Here is a 21,033-nt window from a genome sequence, read left to right on the forward strand (position 1 = left end):
AATATCTGGTTCTTTGAAAAGATCAGTAAAAGTTACAAACCTCTAGTGAGACTGACAAAATAAACCTACAATGATTCACTGCATTTACTGAATGACTTCAATAACTATATTCATGACATAGTCTACTTTAGAAACCTAAGTACCTATGTTCTCCATATGTATCATACATTGGAAAGAAAAATAAGAGAAAAATCAGACCCTTGATTTAAAACATCTGTGAAATTTGATTTCTGACATTAGAGCTGGATTGCTGTCCTTCATACAGACACTACATTGGGGGAATTTTTTGTGTATGTGTGATTTGCTCAAATTCTTTTCTAAGTGATAGAAATGATTCCCTGGACGTTACGCCACAAGTTCAGATTTGTAGGATACAATCATATCTATGCAAATTGGAAAGTCCTTGGAGAAAACCTAAAGTATTAATTGGCCAAGGTTTCATGTCTCATGACTCATGAGAAGGTATTTGAAAAATAAGGTATTTGAATTTTTTTTCATGTTTTGAATCAATTACTCTTTCATATTGGTGTAAACTTGCTATATTATATGGTCTTAGTTGCAGATCTTGTGCTTTCCATAAAATGTTGCATATGGTTTTGCTATTCTCTAGCGTACATTCGGTAACTGTAATAATACTGTATTTATTTATTTATTTATTTATTTTTACTATATCTCCATTTACAATGTCTGTGTGTGAGAGAGAGAGTGCATGTGTGTGTGTGGGCATGCCCAAGATCCAAGCTACTTTATAGCTGGCCAAATTTATAACCTCAGGTTCTCTTAATAATTGTTAACAACTGTTTTTAGTTGTTGCTGAACAGTTACTTCCAATTTCAGGCAACAGATTTTGCCATTCTGTTTGCACTGTTAGAGGAAATTCTTGTCAAATTCATCTTATAATTGCTTACGTTTCTCTTAATATTGTTCACTTTGTTTTCTTCATATTTCTTTGAACACAACAAATAAACAGGTTTTCATCTTTTTTGTTGCTGCAAACACAGCAATACGCAGCGACAACAATAAGGGAGGGTCTTGGGAGGGTGGGATGCTCATCTTTACAGCAAAATAGCCCACTAACAAAAATAGAAAGGAATGCTAGAAATAGAGAATCACCACGGTTTCAACCACCAAAGTAATATAATCAAACCGGACCCAGAACCCTGAAAGAAAATTAAGGCCAAGAGCTGAGAATGATTTTGGAGAACAGGATATCCACATGGTATCAAAATATAATGCCACAGACTGCTTATTCTTGCCAAGAATATTAAACCTAAAGACATAAATCTAAACAAGAGGAAAATATCAGGCAAACACATATTGCGGACACTTTACAAGCAAAGAAGCTGAGGCTCTTGGAAAATGTCATTGTCATGGAAGATTTAAGCTGAGGGAATGTTCGGGACCACAGGATACTAAAGAGACATGACAGTTGAATGCAATGTATGATACTTGATAGAACTGTTGGTCCTCAAAAGGATATTATTGGGACAATTGGGGAAATTTGAATATGGACTGTACATGGACTTTGATAACATTATCATGTCATTGGTAAATCCCTTCGACCTGATAATAGTACTGTGGTTAGACAGGAGAATATCCTATTACTTAGGAGATACATTCTGAAGTAATTGGATAAAATGTTTGGAACTGTTAAGTGATTAAGCAACAAAGAAGAAAAAAAGAGAGAGAAAGCAATGGGATAATAAGACTCTGAGTAAAAGAATGTTCACTCTTAAACCTGGTGCGTTTTCAAAATGAAAAGTTGAGGAAAATGAATTGCTCATATTTTAGAGCCATGCGTTGAAATAGTTCCCAATAAAATAAGATGAGTTCTGATGTTTTCCTGAAAATAATCTGGGAGAGGGGTAGGGGAGAAGATATATGTGAATTGAGATTGGCTATGAGTTATTGATGGTTGCAGTTGGGTGATGGATAATTGGAGGCTCCTTTGCTCTTCTCACTTGTACAATGGTTCTCAAAGTGCAGTTCCCTTCCAGCAGCATCTGCATCACCAGGGAGCTAGTCAGAAAAGGAAATTCTTTGTCTCACACCAGAATTTTTAATCTGAGACTATAGATGTGGAGCTCAGCAATCTGTGCTTTAGCAAACCCTCTGGGTGATTCTGATTCAAGCTCATGTTCCAGGACCACCAATCTACTGCCATGAAGCTGGAGATTTTAAGTTTGTGTACAAACTCTAAGTGTATATGTGTGACATCACCCACAGTACAATTTTTTAAGTAAATAAAACAAGCATCCTAGCTGTTTAATGGTCAAGTCTTAATAAAAAGTGTCATTCTATGAAACATTTAGAGAGGAGCTAACACCTATGATTCTCAAACTCTTCCATACTATAGCAGAGGGAGGACCACTCACAAACTCATTATACAAGGTCACCATCACCCTGATACCAAAGCCAGACAAAGATGTCACAAAAAAAAGAAAAGTAGAGGGCAATATCACTGATGAACATAGATGCAAAAATCCTCAAAAAAATACTAGCAAACAGAATCCAAAGGCACATTAAAAGGATCATGCACCATGATCAAGTGGGGTTTACCCAGGAATGCAAGGATTCTTCAACATACGCAAATCAATCAATGTGATATACCATATTAACAAATTGAAGGAGAAAAACCATATGAAGATCTCAATACATGCAGAAAAAGCTTTTCACAAAATTCAACACCAATTTATGATAAAAACTCTCCAGAAAGTAGGCATAGAGGGAACATACCTCAACATGATAACGGCCATTTTTGACAAACCCACAGCCAACATTGTTCTCAATGGTGAAAAACCGAAACCATTTCCTCTAAGATCAGGTGCAAGAAAAGACTGCCCACCCACACCACTCTTATTAAACATAGTTTTGGAAGTTTGGGCCATGGCAATCAGAGAAGAAAAAGAAATCAGAGGAATCCAAATTGGAAAAGAAGAAAAACTATCACTGTTTGCCAATGTCATGATACTATACATACAGAATCCTAAAGATGCTACCAGAATACTAGTAGAGCTAATCAATGAATTTGGTAAAGCAGCAGGATACAGTATTAATGCAGAGAGATCTCTTACATTTCTATACAATAACGATGAAAAATCTGAAAAAGAAATTAAGGAAACACTCTCACTTACCATTGCAACAAAAAGAATAAAATACGTAGGAATAAACCTACCTGAGGAGAAAAACGAACTGTATGCAGAAAACTATAAGACACTGACGAAAGTAATTAAGCACAATACAAACAGATGGAGAGATATACCATGTACTTGGATTGGAAGAATCAACATTGCAAAAATGACTATACTACCCAAAACAATCTACAGATTTAATGCAAAAGCTATCAAACTACCAATGGCATTTTTCACAGAAGTAGAACAAAAATTTTCACAATTTCTATGGAAACACAAAAGACCCCGAATAGCCAAAACAATCTTGAGAAACAAAAATGGAGCTGGAAGAATCAGGCTGCTGGACTTCAGAATATACTACAGAGCAACAGAAATCAAGGTAGTATGGTACTGGCACAAAAACAGAAATAGAGATCAATGGAACAAGATAGAAAGCCCAGAGAGAAACCTACGCACCTATGGTCAACCTATTTTTGATAAAAGAGGCCAGAATATACAATGGAGAAAAGACAGCCTCTTTAAAAAGTGGTGCTGGGAAAACCCGAGAGCTACACGTAAAAGCATGAAATTAGAACACTTCCTAACACCATACACAAAAATAAACTCAAAATGGATTAAAAACTTAAATGTAAGGCTAGACACCATAAAACTCTTAGAGGAAAACATAGGCAGAACACTCTATGACATAAATCACAGCAAGTTCCTTTTTGACCCCCCATCCTAGAGAAATGGATATGAAAACAAAAATAAACAAATGGGAACTAATGAAACTTAAATGCTTTTGCACAGCAAAGGAAACCATAACCCGGATGAGAAGACAATGCTTCGATTAGGAGAAAATATTTTCAAATGAAGCAACTGAGAAAGGATTAATCTCCAAAATTTACAAGCAGCTCATGCAGCTCAATATGACAAAAAACAAACAACCCAACCCAAAAATGGGCAGAAGACCTAAATAGGCATTTTTCCAAAGAAGATAAACAGATTACCAACAAACACATTAAAGAATGCACAACATCACTAATCATGAGAGAAATGCAAATCAAAATTACAATGAGGTATCACCTCACACCTGTCAGAAGGGCCATGATTAAAATATCTACAAACAATAAATGCTGGAGCAGGTGTGGAGAAAAGGGAACCTTCTTGCACTGTTGCTGGGAAAGTAAATTGATACACCCACTAAGGAGGTTCCTTAAAGAACCAAAAATAGAACTACCATACGACACAGCAATCCGACTACTTGTTGTATACCCTGAGAAAACCATAATTCACAAAGAGTCATGTACAATAATGTTCACTGCACCTCTATTTACAAAATACAGGAGATGGAAGCAACGTAAGTGTCCATCAGCAGATGAATGGATAAAAAAGTTGTGGCACATATGTACAATGGAATATTACTCAGACATTAAAATGAACAAAATTGAGTCATTTGTATTGAGACAGATGGACTTACAGTCTGTCATACACAGTGAAGTAACTGAGAAAGAGAAAAACAAATACTGTAGGCTAATATATATATATGGAATCTAAAAAAAAAATGGTCCTGAAGAACATAGAGGCTGCACAGGAATAAAGACGCAGACCTACTAGACAATCGACTTGAGGACACAGGGAGAGGGAACTGTAAGCTGGGACAAAGTAAGAGAGTGGCATGTACATATATACACTACCAAATGTGAAACCCATTGCCAGTGGGAAGCAACCGCATAGCACAGGGAGATCAGCTCGGTGCTTTCTGACTACCTAGAGGACTGGGAAAAGGAAGGTTGGAGGGAGGGAGATGCAAGAGTGCAGAGATATGGGGACATATATATATGTATAACTAATTCACTTTGTTATAAAGCATAAAGTAACACACCCTTTTAAAGCAATTATAGTCCACTAAAGATGTTAAAAAAGAAAAAAGAAAAAGAAAGAGTCATGTACCACAATGTTCATTGCAGCTCTCTGTACAATAGCCCAGATATGGAAGTATCCCAACTGTCCATGGACAGTTACATAGATAAAGAACATCTGGCACCTATGTACCATGGAATATTGCTCAGTGCTAAAAAGAAATGAAATTACGTTATTTGTAGTGAGGTGGATGGACCTAGAGTTTGTCATACAGAATGAAGTATGTCAGACAGAGGAGAAAAAATAACATACGCTAACACATATATATGAAATCTAAAAAAAGCAAAAATGGCTCTGAAGAACTAGGGACAGGACCGGGATAAAGATGCACACGTAGAGAATGCACTTCAGGACCCAGGGAGGGACAAGAGTAAGCTGGGGCGAGGTGAGAGAGTACCATTGACGTATATACATACCAAATATGTACTAGATAGCTAGTCGAAGCAGCCGCATAGCACAGTGAGATCAGCTCGCTGCTTTGTGACCAACTAGAGGGCTGGGATAGGGAGGCTGGGAGGGAGGGAGATGCAAGAGAGCAGAGATATGGGGACATATGTATATGTATAACTGATTCACTTTGTTATAAAGAGTAAATTCACAAACCCTTGTAAAGCTATTACACTCCACTAAAGATTTTTTTTTAAAAAAGAGTCATGTACCACAATGTTCATTTCAGCTCTATTTCCAATAGCCAGGACATGGAAGCAGCCTAAGTGTCCATCAACAGGTGAATGGATAAAATACTTGTGACACATACATACAATGGAATATTACTCATCCATAAAAAGAAACGAAACTGAGTCATTTGTATTGAGGTAGATGGACCTACGGTCTGTCACACAGAGTGAAGTAAGTGAGAAAGAGAAAAACAAATGCCATATGCTAACACATGTATATGGAATCTAAAAAAAAATGGTCCTGAAGAACCTAGGGGCTGGACAGGAATAAAGACGCAGACCTACTAGAGAATGGACTTGAGGACACAGCGAGATGGAAGGGTAAGCTAGGACAAAGAAATAGAGTGGCATGTACATATATAAACTACCAAATATAAAACCGATTGCTAGTGGGAAGCAACCGCATAACACAGGGAGATCAGCTCGGTGCTTTGTGACCACCTAAAGGGCCGGGATAGGGAGGGTGGGAGGGAGGGTTATGCAAGAGGGCAGAGATATGGGGACGTATATATATATATATAACTGATTCACTTTGTTATAAAGCATAAACTAACAAACACTTGTAAAGCAATTATACTCCATTAAAGATGTTAAAAATAAAAAAGAAAGAGTCATATACCACAATGTTCATTGAAGTTCTATTTACACTAGCCAGAACATGGAAGGAGCCTAAGTGTCCATCAACAGATGAATGGATAAAAAACTTGTGACACATATATACAATGGAATATTACTTAGCCATAAAAAGAAACGAAATTGAGTCATTTGTATTGAGGTAGATGGACCTGGAGTCTGTCATGCAGCATGAAGTAAGTGAGAAAGAGAAAAACAAATTCCGTATGCTAACACATATATATTGAATCTAATAAAAAGAAAAATGGTTCTGAAGAACTAGGGACAGGACCGGGATAAAGACGCTGACGTATAGAATGGACTTCAGGACCCAGGAAGGGGCAAGCATAAGCTGGGGCGAGTTGAGAGAGTACAATTGACCTATATACATTATCAAATGTAAACTTGATAGCTAGTGGGAAGCAGCCGCATAGCACAGGGAGATCAGCTCGGTGCTTTGTGACCACCCATAGGGATGGGATAGGGAAGGTGGGACAGAGGATGATGCAAGAGGGCAGAGATATGGGGACATATGTATATGTATAACTGATTCACTTTGTTACAAAGCATAAACTAACACACCCTTTTAAAGCAATTATACGCCACTAAAGATGTTAAAAAAAAAAGAGTCATATACCACAATGTTTGTTGCAGCTTTATTTACAATAGCTAGGACATGGAAGCAGCCTAACTGTCCATCAACAGATGAATGGATAAAAATGTTGTGGTACATATATTCTACGGAGTATTACTCAGCCAGAAAAAGAAATGAAATTGAGTCATTTGTATTGAGGTAGATGGACCTAGAGTCTGTCATACAGAGTGAAGTAAGTGAGAAAGAGAAAAACAAGTAAGAGAGTGGCATGGACATATTTACACTACCAAATATAAACTAGATAGCTAGTGGGAATCGACTGCATAGCACAGGGAGATTAGCTCGGTGCTTTGTGACCAACTAGAGGGGTCGTATAGGAGGTGGTGAGGGAGATGCAAGAGGGAGGGGATATGGGGATATATGTATACATATAGCTGATTCACTTTGTTATACAGCAGAAATTAACACAACATTGTAATGCAATTATAGTCCAATAAAGATGTTAAAAATAAATAAATAGTTTCAAGACACATAATCCTAATCTTATATGAACACTGCCAGAGGATAGCAAAGAGGGACTTTTGCCCAACTTAGTCTATGAGACCAGAAATCCTTGACCCTGGAACCAGCAAAGATGCTATGAGGAGAGAAACATCAAGTCAATCTTCCTCGTGAACAGAAGATGCAAAAAATTCTAAGCAAAACTTTGGCAAACTGAACCCACCACTGTACACGTAACATGATACACCATAAGTTACATCTATCCTAGGAGAGCAAATATGGTTTAACATTAGAAAAACTATAGATGGAAGGGAGGATGAGAGAGGTTTGTGTGTTGCCAGTACATTCTGCTGTTTGCTCCAGGTGCTAACTGGATGCTTATGTTTAGTTTTTGGAAACTCACTAAGATGTGTAATTCACTAAAGATTTTGAAAAAAATCTTATAAATAACCCTCACTGTGTTAACAGATTAAATGATTAGAGTCTTGATCATTTCAATGGAGGCCAAAAAAGTATAATCCTATATCTATTCATGATTTTTAAGAGAATCTTATTAAGCTAGAAGTACAAGGGATGTTCCTTAATCTGATAAAGGTAAAGAAAGAATGAGAAAAGAGAGAGAGAACGGAAGAAACAAAAGAGAGAAGGAAGGAGAGAAAGAAAGAAAGAAAGGAGAAACAGAAAGAAAGAAAGAATTGAAGAATTAAAGCAAACAATGAAACACAGCAAGCCCATTTTAATATGGAAATGTTGGCATCATTCTGTTTAATATTAGGAATAACCCAAAGATGTCCAGTTTTGCCATCTCTATTTGACCCTGTAGAGGATGTCCTAGCCAGCCAGTAAGAAACCTGTAAGTTGATTACCTTACTTCTGTTACTCACAGATTCACAGAAAACTGTGCACCACTTATAGGCACAAGATTAGATATCACAGAGTTTACCATAGTGGCTGACATTGAGATATATATATATATATATATATATATATATATATATAGTGTATGTCTGTGTCTGTGCGGTATGTGGGCCTCCCACTGCTGTGGCCTCTCCCGCCGCGGAGCACAGGCTCTGGACGCGCCGGCCCAGCGGACATGGCCCACAGGCCCAGCCGCTCCGCGGCATGTGGGATCCTCCTGGACCGGGGCACAAACCCGTGTCCCCTGCACCAGCAGGCGGACTCCCAACCACTGTGCCACCAGAGAAGCCCCCGAGATCAATGTATATTTTAAAAAGCCAATTGGAATTCTATAAATCAGATACAGATAGAAAATGTCATTTTAACCAGATATCAAGCACCAGAGCAACAGCATTCTAGAGTTCTTGGGATAAATGCAATAAAGGATGTACAAGATCTGAACGTACAAAAGTTAAAGCTGAATACTAAGCTGAGAGATTCCAACGTTAAAGAAGACCCACAAAAATAGAGAGCCATCCCATGTTGGTGACTAGGAAAGCTGAATATCATAAAGATAGCCAATTCTCCCTTAACTGATCCACAGATTCAATGAAAATGCAATCCAAATCTACCGCAAATGAGTTTTCAGGAAACATGTCATGCTGATCCTAACATTTATATTTTGGAGTTTAGGAAGGGCAAAAGGCGAAGAATAGTGAAGATATGCCTGGAGATGATGAATAAGGTGTGAAGACTTGTCCTACCAGAGATCAAGATGTCTTACCAAGAGATAAAAATTAACACAGTGTAGTACTGGCACAGGAATAGACCAATTTATCTGTGGAACAGAACAGGGAATTCAGAAACAGAGACACACGAATAAAGACCAAAATGACTCCAGACAGTGCCAAATGTTCCCTGGGGCTGCAAAATCTGACTGTGAATTAAGAACCCCTGCCTGAGAATCCCTGACATAGGAATACGGAGCGACCTTAGAAACACACGCTGAATTTTGTAAAAGTAAGTTACAGAATACCAAGGACGTGTGTTTAAAAGGCATGCGTGTACAATATTTCACATCCAACAAGGTTTGGAAAGCACAGAGCTCTACTTCACTCCCGGAGTTAAACGGCCGGCCACCCAATAAAGCCAGCGTGAGGAGAACGGGGAGGGAAGCGACGAATCGGGGGGGACTTTGGTCAGCGACCTTTGAATGAGCATGAAGCTCATTGGTCGCTGGCCATAGCAGTGGGAAGTGAAAGGCAGAGCTGGAAGCTCATTGACCTTTGAAGGCAGAGCGGGAAAGGGAGCAAGAGCTGAGTCTTCCTTCAGGTCCACTGTCGCAGCAGATTGATTCTGACGTGGTGGAGGCTGGGGTAACCGCAGACTGGCATCAGGAATAGGACCCTCATTCTCCACTACTCCTCTTTCCTCCCTCTCTCCTGCTATGGATCCCCAACCCCTTCTCCTCTCCTCCACCTCAGCCTGGTACCTCATGTTCCACCCCACCCCACCGCCACCCTCACGTCCTACTCCTCACCCAGCCCCGCCCCCTTCGCTGAACCCCTGTGCTATGACCCCTCGCTAAGGCCTCCTGAACCCTGGCCTCTGGCCCCTGGGGCAGGGCTTATGCCCCTCCTTTTGATTCTGAGGTGGGTGTGGCAGGGAATGGTCCTGCAGCCTGAGAGGAGGTGGTGCACTCTGGAGGGGAAGGTGTGCTCAAGCATAACAGCATAATTGTTGTAGTTTTTTTTGTGTGTGTGTTTATGTTTTGTTTTGTTTTGTTTTGTTTTGTTTTTGCGGTACGTGGGCCTCTCACTGTTGTGGCCTCTCCCATTGCGGAGCACAGGCTCCGGACACGCAGTCTCAGCGGCCATGGCTCACGGGCCCAGCTGCTCCGCGGCATGTGGGATCTTCCCGGACCAGGGCATGAACCCGTGTCCCCTGCATCAGCAGGCAGACTCTCAACCACTGCGCCACCAGGAAAGCCCAAGCATAATTGCTGAAGCTTGGAGAGGAGCATGGAAGATTGTTGGGAGGCTGTGGAGGGAATGCACGGGTTTGCATGAAAGCTGAGAGGGTGTTTTGGTGCAAGAGAACAATTAGTATAGTGAGGAGTTGGCTGTTGACTAGATCAGGGTCTGGCATTCAATAGGGGGGATCAACAAACATCTACTTGATAAATAATTGAGGGAATGAATGAAAATAATGATTGAAACAGGGGCTTGAGATCCAGCAGAATGATATGATTTCATGAGATGCAAAGGGGTGTCAGTTTAAAGAGGGAGCAAGAGAATAATTAAGATTTCGACAGGGTGCAAGATAAAGAACTCGGAATGGAAGGTGAGAGGAAGATTGAATGTAGGGCATACAGGAGACTAATAATAGAATTGAATGCAGAGGGGCATAGAATCATGAGTAGGGAGTGAATGAATGCAGGAGGTTAGGAAGACAATTGTGGAAGTGGATGCCAGGAATAATAGCTGGACATAGCAGAGTACAAGATGATGCATAAGAAAGGGAAGTAGTAATTGTCGAAGGGGGCACGAGAGTGCATGTGCATGCCTGAAAAGGGTGTCTATGTGGAGTGAAGGTAGGCAGAGGGACTAGTAACTGGATTGAAAGTATACAGGACCCATGCCCAGAGTTTCTTGGAACCTGCCTATGCATGAGTGGAGCTCCCTGGGAAGGAGGCTACACAAAGTAAGAAGGGAGGGTACAATCTCATTTCAGCGGTGAGCTGGGTGGAGAAGAATCCAGCCACCTCAGATGGGGTTTTCCAAGGGCAGAGGAAGTACGTTGTGGGTAGGGGATCACGTGGCCACCCTGACCTCCACTCCTTGCTCTAGAGCCATGGATCCCTATGAAATGCCTGCTGTGCCCTGCGGAACCCCCGACTCCAACACTGGACTTGAGACCGGAGCCCCATGGGGGATTGAACTTGGCCCCAGAAGAGCTAGATGTCGCTGTTCCCGCTGCCACAACCACGGCACCACTGACCAAATCAAGGACCAGGAGCACTTCTGCCTCTTCGAGGTCTGCGAGTGTCACAAGTGTGCCCTCTTCTCGTGAGTATGGTGTCTGACAAGGGGAGGGGAGTGGGCCTCCTCTAAAGGTGACTGACTTTAGACCTGCAATCCCCCACTTTAGGGAACACTGCAGCATCTTGCCTGCTGAGAGTGCCTTGAAGTCGGAGCAGGGGCCACGCCAAAAGAGACACCTGACTGAAGGACTGATAAAGAGTGGGACCACCTCTCCCAAAGCTCACAGCCATGTCATCAAGTTGGCCATTCAAGCAGGAGTCCCCAGTGAGTATCTCTGGCCAGGGAGGGGGTCTGAGTTTGGGTGTAGAGAGCATGAGTAGTTCTGTCACCAGTCCTACCACCCAATTTCGATGTGGCTTTGGGCAAGTTACTCCTTGGGCCTTAGCTTCCCCAACTATAAAACCTCATCAATATTATCTACCAAGTGTTGGTGGGCTGGAGAGATCGGAGTGGGGGGCTGTGCGGTCAAAAAGGTCCACAGTGGGATGAGGCCTCAGATTGGGAGGGAGGTACGGTCGGGGGGATGGTCAGGGGGAAAGGCTCACCTAAGCAGTCCCCAGTCTCTCACAGTTGGGAAGGAGAACATCAGCTTGAGGCCCACCCCTGTGCAACCCCTGGGGAGGAGTCTGGGAACAGTGTGGGAAGCTTCCACCTCAGCCACTGCCCAGACCACTTCCGGTGTCCTGAAGACCTGGGTACCATCTCTAACCCTACTGAAACTTGCCATATGACCCTGGGGAAAAAAATACTTCTCTCTGGGTCTCATAGTCCCCAGTCCCAAAATGAAGAGTAGGACTATCTGGTCTTCAAGGTCTTCGCAACTCTGACATCCTGGGCTCCTATCCTTGTCCTAAAACATGCCCACATCTCCTTTCCATGGCCGGCTTGGTCCCTGACTCCAACCTGTGCTCTCTGCTCCTGCAGGCAAGCTCCCAAGGAGCTCTGCTGATCAGTCTGGTCTCGGAATCTTTCTCTCTATCCTGGACTCCAGCACCCTTGAAGAAGCAACTAACAATTTCTCTTTCCAGGAAGTCACACAGACCCCGTGCCGTGCCCAGCAGGTGAGTAGAGTGAGAAGGACCACGGAGCTAGTTGTATATTTTGTTATTGCATGCCCAAACTTCTTGTTAAAGCCATGGGAGCAAGAAAGAAGAAGTGGAGGCAGTGCGGTGCAAGTGGAGGAGGAGCAGGAGGAGGAGGAGGAGAAGGTGGCATCTCAGACTATGGGGCAACGACAGAGCTCTCCCAGCTTTGCCGTTTCCAATTTGTGAGACCTTGGACAAGTAACTTTACATCTCTGAGCCTCTATTTTCCTATCAGTGTACTGAGAGGGGACAATATTCTACACCTATAACATTGACAAGAGGACTAGCACAAGGCCTGCCACATAGCAGGCCTTTGACAACTGGAGGCTGTTATTCCACATGAAACAAATCTATGGGATAGAAGTTCCTGCTGAGAAGGGGGGCCATGATGGTGAGGCCCAACATCTCACCCAGGCGAGAGTCTAATAACAGCCAGAGAAAAGTTCCTGGAGATGAGCCAAGCTGGCCCTTCAAGTGCCTTGGGGAACTTGACTGGGGAATATGGAGGCAAGAACCAGTCCTTGGACAGGGACAGTAATCACGTCACTCTAGGTGCCTAATCACGTCACTCTAGGTGCCTTGCAGATTAAAACACAGACACCTCTGACTTCCCATAATCTTTACTGTTGCCTTGGGAGTTTTGAAAAAGCTGGGAGGAATTAGTGTCTCAGGAAAGATACAGAAAAAAAAAGATACAGAAAAGAAGACAGTCCAAGGAGGGGAATGGACTTGTCGAAGCCACAACGATTAATGGCCAGCCGGCATCCAGACTCCCACATGCAGATATTGCAAAATCCTTGCTCCTCTCTCTCTACTGGTAGTATGTGCCTGCCAGAGGGATAAATCCCCTGGCCTCTCCTTTCCTTGTTCCTAGATGCTCAACTCTGATCCTCCAGCCCTGTGCCACCCTTAACCCCCTTCTACTGCAGCCATGGATTCTGGGGAAATTGTGGGGTCCAGAACCCTGGCAGGGGCCAAGCTTAGTGAAGGAAAAGAGCAGAAGGCCTCAGGGTGGCTGGGGAGTGAAGGGGCACGGGGCAGGTGTGGGTTCCCAGCTCCCATTCTCTCACATCCTTTGCTTTGCAGGCTCCCAAAGCTTCCGACCAGGCCTCAGTTGCTGCCTCCTCAGAGTGGCAGCAAAAACTGGAAGCGGCCGAGTCTCTGCTGGCTCTGAGAGAATCATCCCAGGCCCCTTCTGGCTCCATCTCCGTGCTCCAGCTCTGTGTTGCACCAGGTAGCCTGGTCTTTGAAAGGAGAACATGGGGGGTTGGGGATAGTTGGGAAATGGGAGGCGGTTGTGTTAAGCAGGGCCTGACTGGGAAGTCAGAGTTGGAGGGGGGTTGGGGGTTGAACCTCTTTGGGCCCAGGCAGCCAAGCTCCTCAGTCTGACTCTTGAAGTGGCAGTAGATGGTTGTTCAGTGAATCATCGGTTCATCGTGCATTGTGCTCAACAGCAAATGTGCAGTGCCCTGATGTCAAGAAATAAGGAAACCAAGTCCCTAAGAGTAGCAGGGACTTAACCTAGGGCATGCAGCATATCAAGTGGAAGAACCAGGTCTCCTGACTCCCAGCCCAGGGCTTTCTATCCAGACCCCTGAAGTCTGCTGTGACCTGGGAAGGACATACATAGGTGGTAAGAGCCTAGTCCAGAAGGAGATCTTGTTCCTGCCTTCAGGGAGCTTCCAGTCTCAAGGTGGAGCTCGGATGCCTTCACAAGTCATGTTTTGCGGCTGTATCTCACTGATGAGCCTGGGGAGGAAGGACTCCAACCTGTGCTCTCTGCTCCTGCAGGCAAGCTCCCAAGGAGTTCTGCTGATCGGTCTGGTCTCGGAATCTTTGTCTCTATCCTGGACTCCAGCACCCTTGAAGAAGCAACTAACAATTTTTCTTTCCAGGAAGTCACACAGAGCCCCTGCCCTGCCCAGCAGGTGAGTAGAGAAGGACCATGGAGCTAGTTGTATATTTTGTTGTTCAGTGCCCAAACTTCTTGTTAAAGCCATGGGAGCAAGAAAGAGGAAGTGGAGGCAGTGTGGTGCAAGTGGAAGAGGAGCAGGAGGAGGAGGAGGAGGAGGAGGAGGAGGAGGAGGTGGCATCTCAGACTATGGGGCAACGACAGAGCTCTCCCAGCTTTGCCGTTTCCAATTTGTGAGACTTTGGACAAGTAACTTTACATCTCTGAGCCTCTATTTTCCTATCAGTGTACTGAGAGGGGACAATATTCTACACCTATAACATTGACAAGAGGACTAGCACAAGGCCTGCCACATAGCAGGCCTTGGACAACTGGAGGCTGTTATTCCACATGAAACAAATCGATGGGATAGAAGCTCCTGCTGAGAAGGGGGGCCATGATGGTGAGGCCCACCATCTCACCCAGGCGAGAGTCTAATAACGGCCAGAGAAAAGTTCCTGGAGATGAGCCAAGCTGGCCCTTCAAGTGCCTTGGGGAACTTGATTGGGGAATATGGAGGCAAGAACCAGTCCTTGGACAGGGACAGTAATCACGTCACTCCAGGTGCCTTGCAGATTAAAACACAGACACCTCTGACTTCCCATAATCATTACTGTTGCCTTGGGAGTTTTGAAAAAGCTGGGAGGAATTAGTGTCTCAGGAAAGATACAGAAAAATAAGATACAGAAAAGAAGACAGTCCGAGCAGGGGAACGGACTTGTCGAAGCCACAACGATTAATGGCCAGCTGGCATCCAGACTCCCACATGCAGATATTGCAAAATCCTTGCTCCTCTCTCTCTACTGGTAGTATGTGCCTGCCAGAGGGATAAATCCCCTGGCCTCTCCTTTCCTTGTTCCTAGATGCTCAACTCTGATCCTCCAGCCCTGTGCCACCCTTAACCCCCTTCTACTGCAGCCATGGATTCTGGGGAAATTGTGGGGTCCAGAACCCTGGCAGGGGCCAAGCTTAGTGAAGGAAAAGAGCAGAAGGCCTCAGGGTGGCTGGGGAGTGAAGGGGCACGGGGCAGGTGTGGGTTCCCAGCTCCCATTCTCTCACATCCTTTGCTTTGCAGGCTCCCAAAGCTTCCGACCAGGCCTCAGTTGCTGCCTCCTCAGAGTGGCAGCAAAAACTGGAAGCGGCCGAGTCTCTGCTGGCTCTGAGAGAATCATCCCAGGCCCCTTCTGGCTCCATCTCCGTGCTCCAGCTCTGTGTTGCACCAGGTAGCTTGGTCTTTGAAAGGAGAACATGGGGGGTTGGGGATAGTTGGGAAATGGGAGGCGGTTGTGTTAAGCAGGGCCTGACTGGGAAGTCAGAGTTGGAGGGGGGTTGGGGGTTGAACCTCTTTGGGCCCAGGCAGCCAAGCTCCTCAGTCTGACTCTTGAAGTGGCAGTAGATGGTTGTTCAGTGAATCATCGGTTCATCGTGCATTGTGCTCAACAGCAAATGTGCAGTGCCCTGATGTCAAGAAATAAGGAAACCAAGTCCCTAAGAGTAGCAGGGACTTAACCTAGGGCATGCAGCATATCAAGTGGAAGAACCAGGTCTCCTGACTCCCAGCCCAGGGCTTTCTATCCAGACCCCTGAAGTCTGCTGTGACCTGGGAAGGACATACATAGGTGGTAAGAGCCTAGTCCAGAAGGAGATCTTGTTCCTGCCTTCAGGGAGCTTCCAGTCTCAAGGTGGAGCTCGGATGCCTTCACAAGTCGTGTTTTGCGGCTGTATCTCACTGATGAGCCTGGGGAGGAAGGACTCCAACCTGTGCTCTCTGCTCCTGCAGGCAAGCTCCCAAGGAGTTCTGCTGATCGGTCTGGTCTCGGAATCTTTGTCTCTATCCTGGACTCCAGCACCCTTGAAGAAGCAACTAACAATTTTTCTTTCCAGGAAGTCACACAGAGCCCCTGCCCTGCCCAGCAGGTGAGTAGAGAAGGACCATGGAGCTAGTTGTATATTTTGTTGTTCAGTGCCCAAACTTCTTGTTAAAGCCATGGGAGCAAGAAAGAGGAAGTGGAGGCAGTGTGGTGCAAGTGGAAGAGGAGCAGGAGGAGGAGGAGGAGGAGGAGGAGGAGGAGGAGGAGGAGGTGGCATCTCAGACTATGGGGCAACGACAGAGCTCTCCCAGCTTTGCCGTTTCCAATTTGTGAGACTTTGGACAAGTAACTTTACATCTCTGAGCCTCTATTTTCCTATCAGTGTACTGAGAGGGGACAATATTCTACACCTATAACATTGACAAGAGGACTAGCACAAGGCCTGCCACATAGCAGGCCTTGGACAACTGGAGGCTGTTATTCCACATGAAACAAATCGATGGGATAGAAGCTCCTGCTGAGAAGGGGGGCCATGATGGTGAGGCCCACCATCTCACCCAGGCGAGAGTCTAATAACGGCCAGAGAAAAGTTCCTGGAGATGAGCCAAGCTGGCCCTTCAAGTGCCTTGGGGAACTTGATTGGGGAATATGGAGGCAAGAACCAGTCCTTGGACAGGGACAGTAATCACGTCACTCCAGGTGCCTTGCAGATTAAAACACAGACACCTCTGACTTCCCATAATCATTACTGTTGCCTTGGGAGTTTTGAAAAAGCTGGGAGGAATTAGTGTCTCAGGAAAGATACAGAAAAATAAGATACAGAAAAGAAGACAGTCCGAGCAGGGGAACGGACTTGTCGAAGCCACAACGATTAATGGCCAGCTGGCATCCAGACTCCCACATGCAGATATTGCAAAATCCTTGCTCCTCTCTCTCTACTGGTAGTATGTGCCTGCCAGAGGGATAAATCCCCTGGCCTCTCCTTTCCTTGTTCCTAGATGCTCAACTCTGATCCTCCAGCCCTGTGCCACCCTTAACCCCCTTCTACTGCAGCCATGGATTCTGGGGAAATTGTGGGGTCCAGAACCCTGGCAGGGGCCAAGCTTAGTGAAGGAAAAGAGCAGAAGGCCTCAGGGTGGCTGGGGAGTGAAGGGGCACGGGGCAGGTGTGGGTTCCCAGCTCCCATTCTCTCACATCCTTTGCTTTGCAGGCTCCCAAAGCTTCCGACCAGGCCTCAGTTGCTGCCTCCTCAGAGTGGCAGCAAAAACTGGAAGCGGCCGAGTCTCTGCTGGCTCTGAGAGAATCATCCCAGGCCCCTTCTGGCTCCATCTCCGTGCTCCAGCTCTGTGTTGCACCAGGTAGCTTGGTCTTTGAAAGGAGAACATGGGGGGTTGGGGATAGTTGGGAAATGGGAGGCGGTTGTGTTAAGCAGGGCCTGACTGGGAAGTCAGAGTTGGAGGGGGGTTGGGGGTTGAACCTCTTTGGGCCCAGGCAGCCAAGCTCCTCAGTCTGACTCTTGAAGTGGCAGTAGATGGTTGTTCAGTGAATCATCGGTTCATCGTGCATTGTGCTCAACAGCAAATGTGCAGTGCCCTGATGTCAAGAAATAAGGAAACCAAGTCCCTAAGAGTAGCAGGGACTTAACCTAGGGCATGCAGCATATCAAGTGGAAGAACCAGGTCTCCTGACTCCCAGCCCAGGGCTTTCTATCCAGACCCCTGAAGTCTGCTGTGACCTGGGAAGGACATACATAGGTGGTAAGAGCCTAGTCCAGAAGGAGATCTTGTTCCTGCCTTCAGGGAGCTTCCAGTCTCAAGGTGGAGCTCGGATGCCTTCACAAGTCGTGTTTTGCGGCTGTATCTCACTGATGAGCCTGGGGAGGAAGGACTCCAACCTGTGCTCTCTGCTCCTGCAGGCAAGCTCCCAAGGAGTTCTGCTGATCGGTCTGGTCTCGGAATCTTTGTCTCTATCCTGGACTCCAGCACCCTTGAAGAAGCAACTAACAATTTTTCTTTCCAGGAAGTCACACAGAGCCCCTGCCCTGCCCAGCAGGTGAGTAGAGAAGGACCATGGAGCTAGTTGTATATTTTGTTGTTCAGTGCCCAAACTTCTTGTTAAAGCCATGGGAGCAAGAAAGAGGAAGTGGAGGCAGTGTGGTGCAAGTGGAAGAGGAGCAGGAGGAGGAGGAGGAGGAGGAGGAGGAGGAGGAGGAGGAGGTGGCATCTCAGACTATGGGGCAACGACAGAGCTCTCCCAGCTTTGCCGTTTCCAATTTGTGAGACTTTGGACAAGTAACTTTACATCTCTGAGCCTCTATTTTCCTATCAGTGTACTGAGAGGGGACAATATTCTACACCTATAACATTGACAAGAGGACTAGCACAAGGCCTGCCACATAGCAGGCCTTGGACAACTGGAGGCTGTTATTCCACATGAAACAAATCGATGGGATAGAAGCTCCTGCTGAGAAGGGGGGCCATGATGGTGAGGCCCACCATCTCACCCAGGCGAGAGTCTAATAACGGCCAGAGAAAAGTTCCTGGAGATGAGCCAAGCTGGCCCTTCAAGTGCCTTGGGGAACTTGATTGGGGAATATGGAGGCAAGAACCAGTCCTTGGACAGGGACAGTAATCACGTCACTCCAGGTGCCTTGCAGATTAAAACACAGACACCTCTGACTTCCCATAATCATTACTGTTGCCTTGGGAGTTTTGAAAAAGCTGGGAGGAATTAGTGTCTCAGGAAAGATACAGAAAAATAAGATACAGAAAAGAAGACAGTCCGAGCAGGGGAACGGACTTGTCGAAGCCACAACGATTAATGGCCAGCTGGCATCCAGACTCCCACATGCAGATATTGCAAAATCCTTGCTCCTCTCTCTCTACTGGTAGTATGTGCCTGCCAGAGGGATAAATCCCCTGGCCTCTCCTTTCCTTGTTCCTAGATGCTCAACTCTGATCCTCCAGCCCTGTGCCACCCTTAACCCCCTTCTACTGCAGCCATGGATTCTGGGGAAATTGTGGGGTCCAGAACCCTGGCAGGGGCCAAGCTTAGTGAAGGAAAAGAGCAGAAGGCCTCAGGGTGGCTGGGGAGTGAAGGGGCACGGGGCAGGTGTGGGTTCCCAGCTCCCATTCTCTCACATCCTTTGCTTTGCAGGCTCCCAAAGCTTCCGACCAGGCCTCAGTTGCTGCCTCCTCAGAGTGGCAGCAAAAACTGGAAGTGGCCGAGTCTCTGCTGGCTCTGAGAGAATCATCCCAGGCCCCTTCTGGCTCCATCTCCGTGCTCCAGCTCTGTGTTGCACCAGGTAGCCTGGTCTTTGAAAGGAGAACATGGGGGGTTGGGGATAGTTGGGAAATGGGAGGCGGTTGTGTTAAGCAGGGCCTGACTGGGAAGTCAGAGTTGGAGGGGGGTTGGGGGTTGAACCTCTTTGGGCCCAGGCAGCCAAGCTCCTCAGTCTGACTCTTGAAGTGGCAGTAGATGGTTGTTCAGTGAATCATCGGTTCATCGTGCATTGTGCTCAACAGCAAATGTGCAGTGCCCTGATGTCAAGAAATAAGGAAACCAAGTCCCTAAGAGTAGCAGGGACTTAACCTAGGGCATGCAGCATATCAAGTGGAAGAACCAGGTCTCCTGACTCCCAGCCCAGGGCTTTCTATCCAGACCCCTGAAGTCTGCTGTGACCTGGGAAGGACATACATAGGTGGTAAGAGCCTAGTCCAGAAGGAGATCTTGTTCCTGCCTTCAGGGAGCTTCCAGTCTCAAGGTGGAGCTCGGATGCCTTCACAAGTCGTGTTTTGTGGCTGTATCTCACTGACGAGCCTGGGGAGGAAGGATTGGAGGCGAGATAGACACCTGAGGAGGCTGAGAGGGTAGGCTGGGCACGACCAGACCAAAATGGTGCATTCGGTATGGAGTGTGAGTTAAGCAGCCACCCTGAGGGAACTGCTGGAACAGAGGGGATGAGGGTGGAGAGGCTACCAGTCACGAAGGTCTGGCATGCCAGGCTTAGGTGGTTAGATCAGCAACTGTGGTTGATGAGGAGCCAGGGAATGTCTGAACTAGGGAGGAGCATATTCAGAGACGCTGGGCTTGACAAAAAGAAATGTGGTGGCTGTGATGGAGGGTTTGGAGGAGGCAGGACTTGAGATGGGCAAACCAGCAAGGAAGAGCTCTGTGCAATACAGTTCAGGTGACAAAGCCTTGATTGGGTGGAACAAAAAAGAGGGGAGAGCCGGGAGGGGAAATGGATGTGACCGGACCCTGACCCCTTTCTTTTTGTCTACAGCTCCTGCTGGAGATAGAGGACTTCAGCCTCCTAACCCCTCTCTTGGACCTGCACCGGCCAGCTCCGTTTCTCTGCCTGATGGACACCTGGGGTGCATCTCCCCCTTGAGCTAGAAGCCCAGAGAGGGAGAACTCACTAAAATACTGCCTATGTATGCATTTGCAAATTGCTTAATGTCCAAAATTCTTACTGTCTTTTTTAAAGCCTGTAGGCGCTTATATAAACTTTCAGACCCGTTTTTTTATATGGGGCAATTCCTTGACTGAGGATGGATATTCTTGTACCTCCATCCTTTACTTTCTTGGATCCCAGGGCCTTTTAATGTCTCTTATGAAAACAGGGTTGTACAATCTAAGCTGATCAGTCTCTAAATAGGGTTCTGTGTGAGTTCATATGTTCATCTGCCAGAGTTTTTATTTGATTCATGATTGTGAACATACTGGCACGCTCATATACTTATCCATGCATGTGAAAATCTGAGGATGTTTTCATTTTGTGTCTAGGTTTGTGTGTGTGAGCAAATAATAAACCCTTGTTGTAAG

At 45.7% G+C, this 21,033-nt stretch overlaps 1 protein-coding gene across 1 annotated transcript; it reads left to right on the top strand.

Moving 5' to 3' along the window:
• Positions 1 to 11,168: 11,168 nt before the first annotated feature.
• Positions 11,169 to 20,604, top strand: LOC132481640 (doublesex- and mab-3-related transcription factor 3a-like). Its single transcript, XM_060086479.1, has 5 exons — positions 11,169 to 11,383; positions 11,466 to 11,623; positions 14,236 to 14,372; positions 15,471 to 15,618; positions 20,492 to 20,604. Exons 1-5 carry the CDS (start codon positions 11,169 to 11,171, stop codon positions 20,602 to 20,604), a joined length of 771 nt encoding a protein of 256 aa, XP_059942462.1.
• Positions 20,605 to 21,033: the final 429 nt, after the last annotated feature.

The sequence above is a fragment of the Mesoplodon densirostris genome, chromosome X (assembly GCF_025265405.1).
Source record: "Mesoplodon densirostris isolate mMesDen1 chromosome X, mMesDen1 primary haplotype, whole genome shotgun sequence".
In the NCBI taxonomy this organism is placed as follows: Eukaryota; Metazoa; Chordata; class Mammalia; order Artiodactyla; family Ziphiidae; genus Mesoplodon; species Mesoplodon densirostris.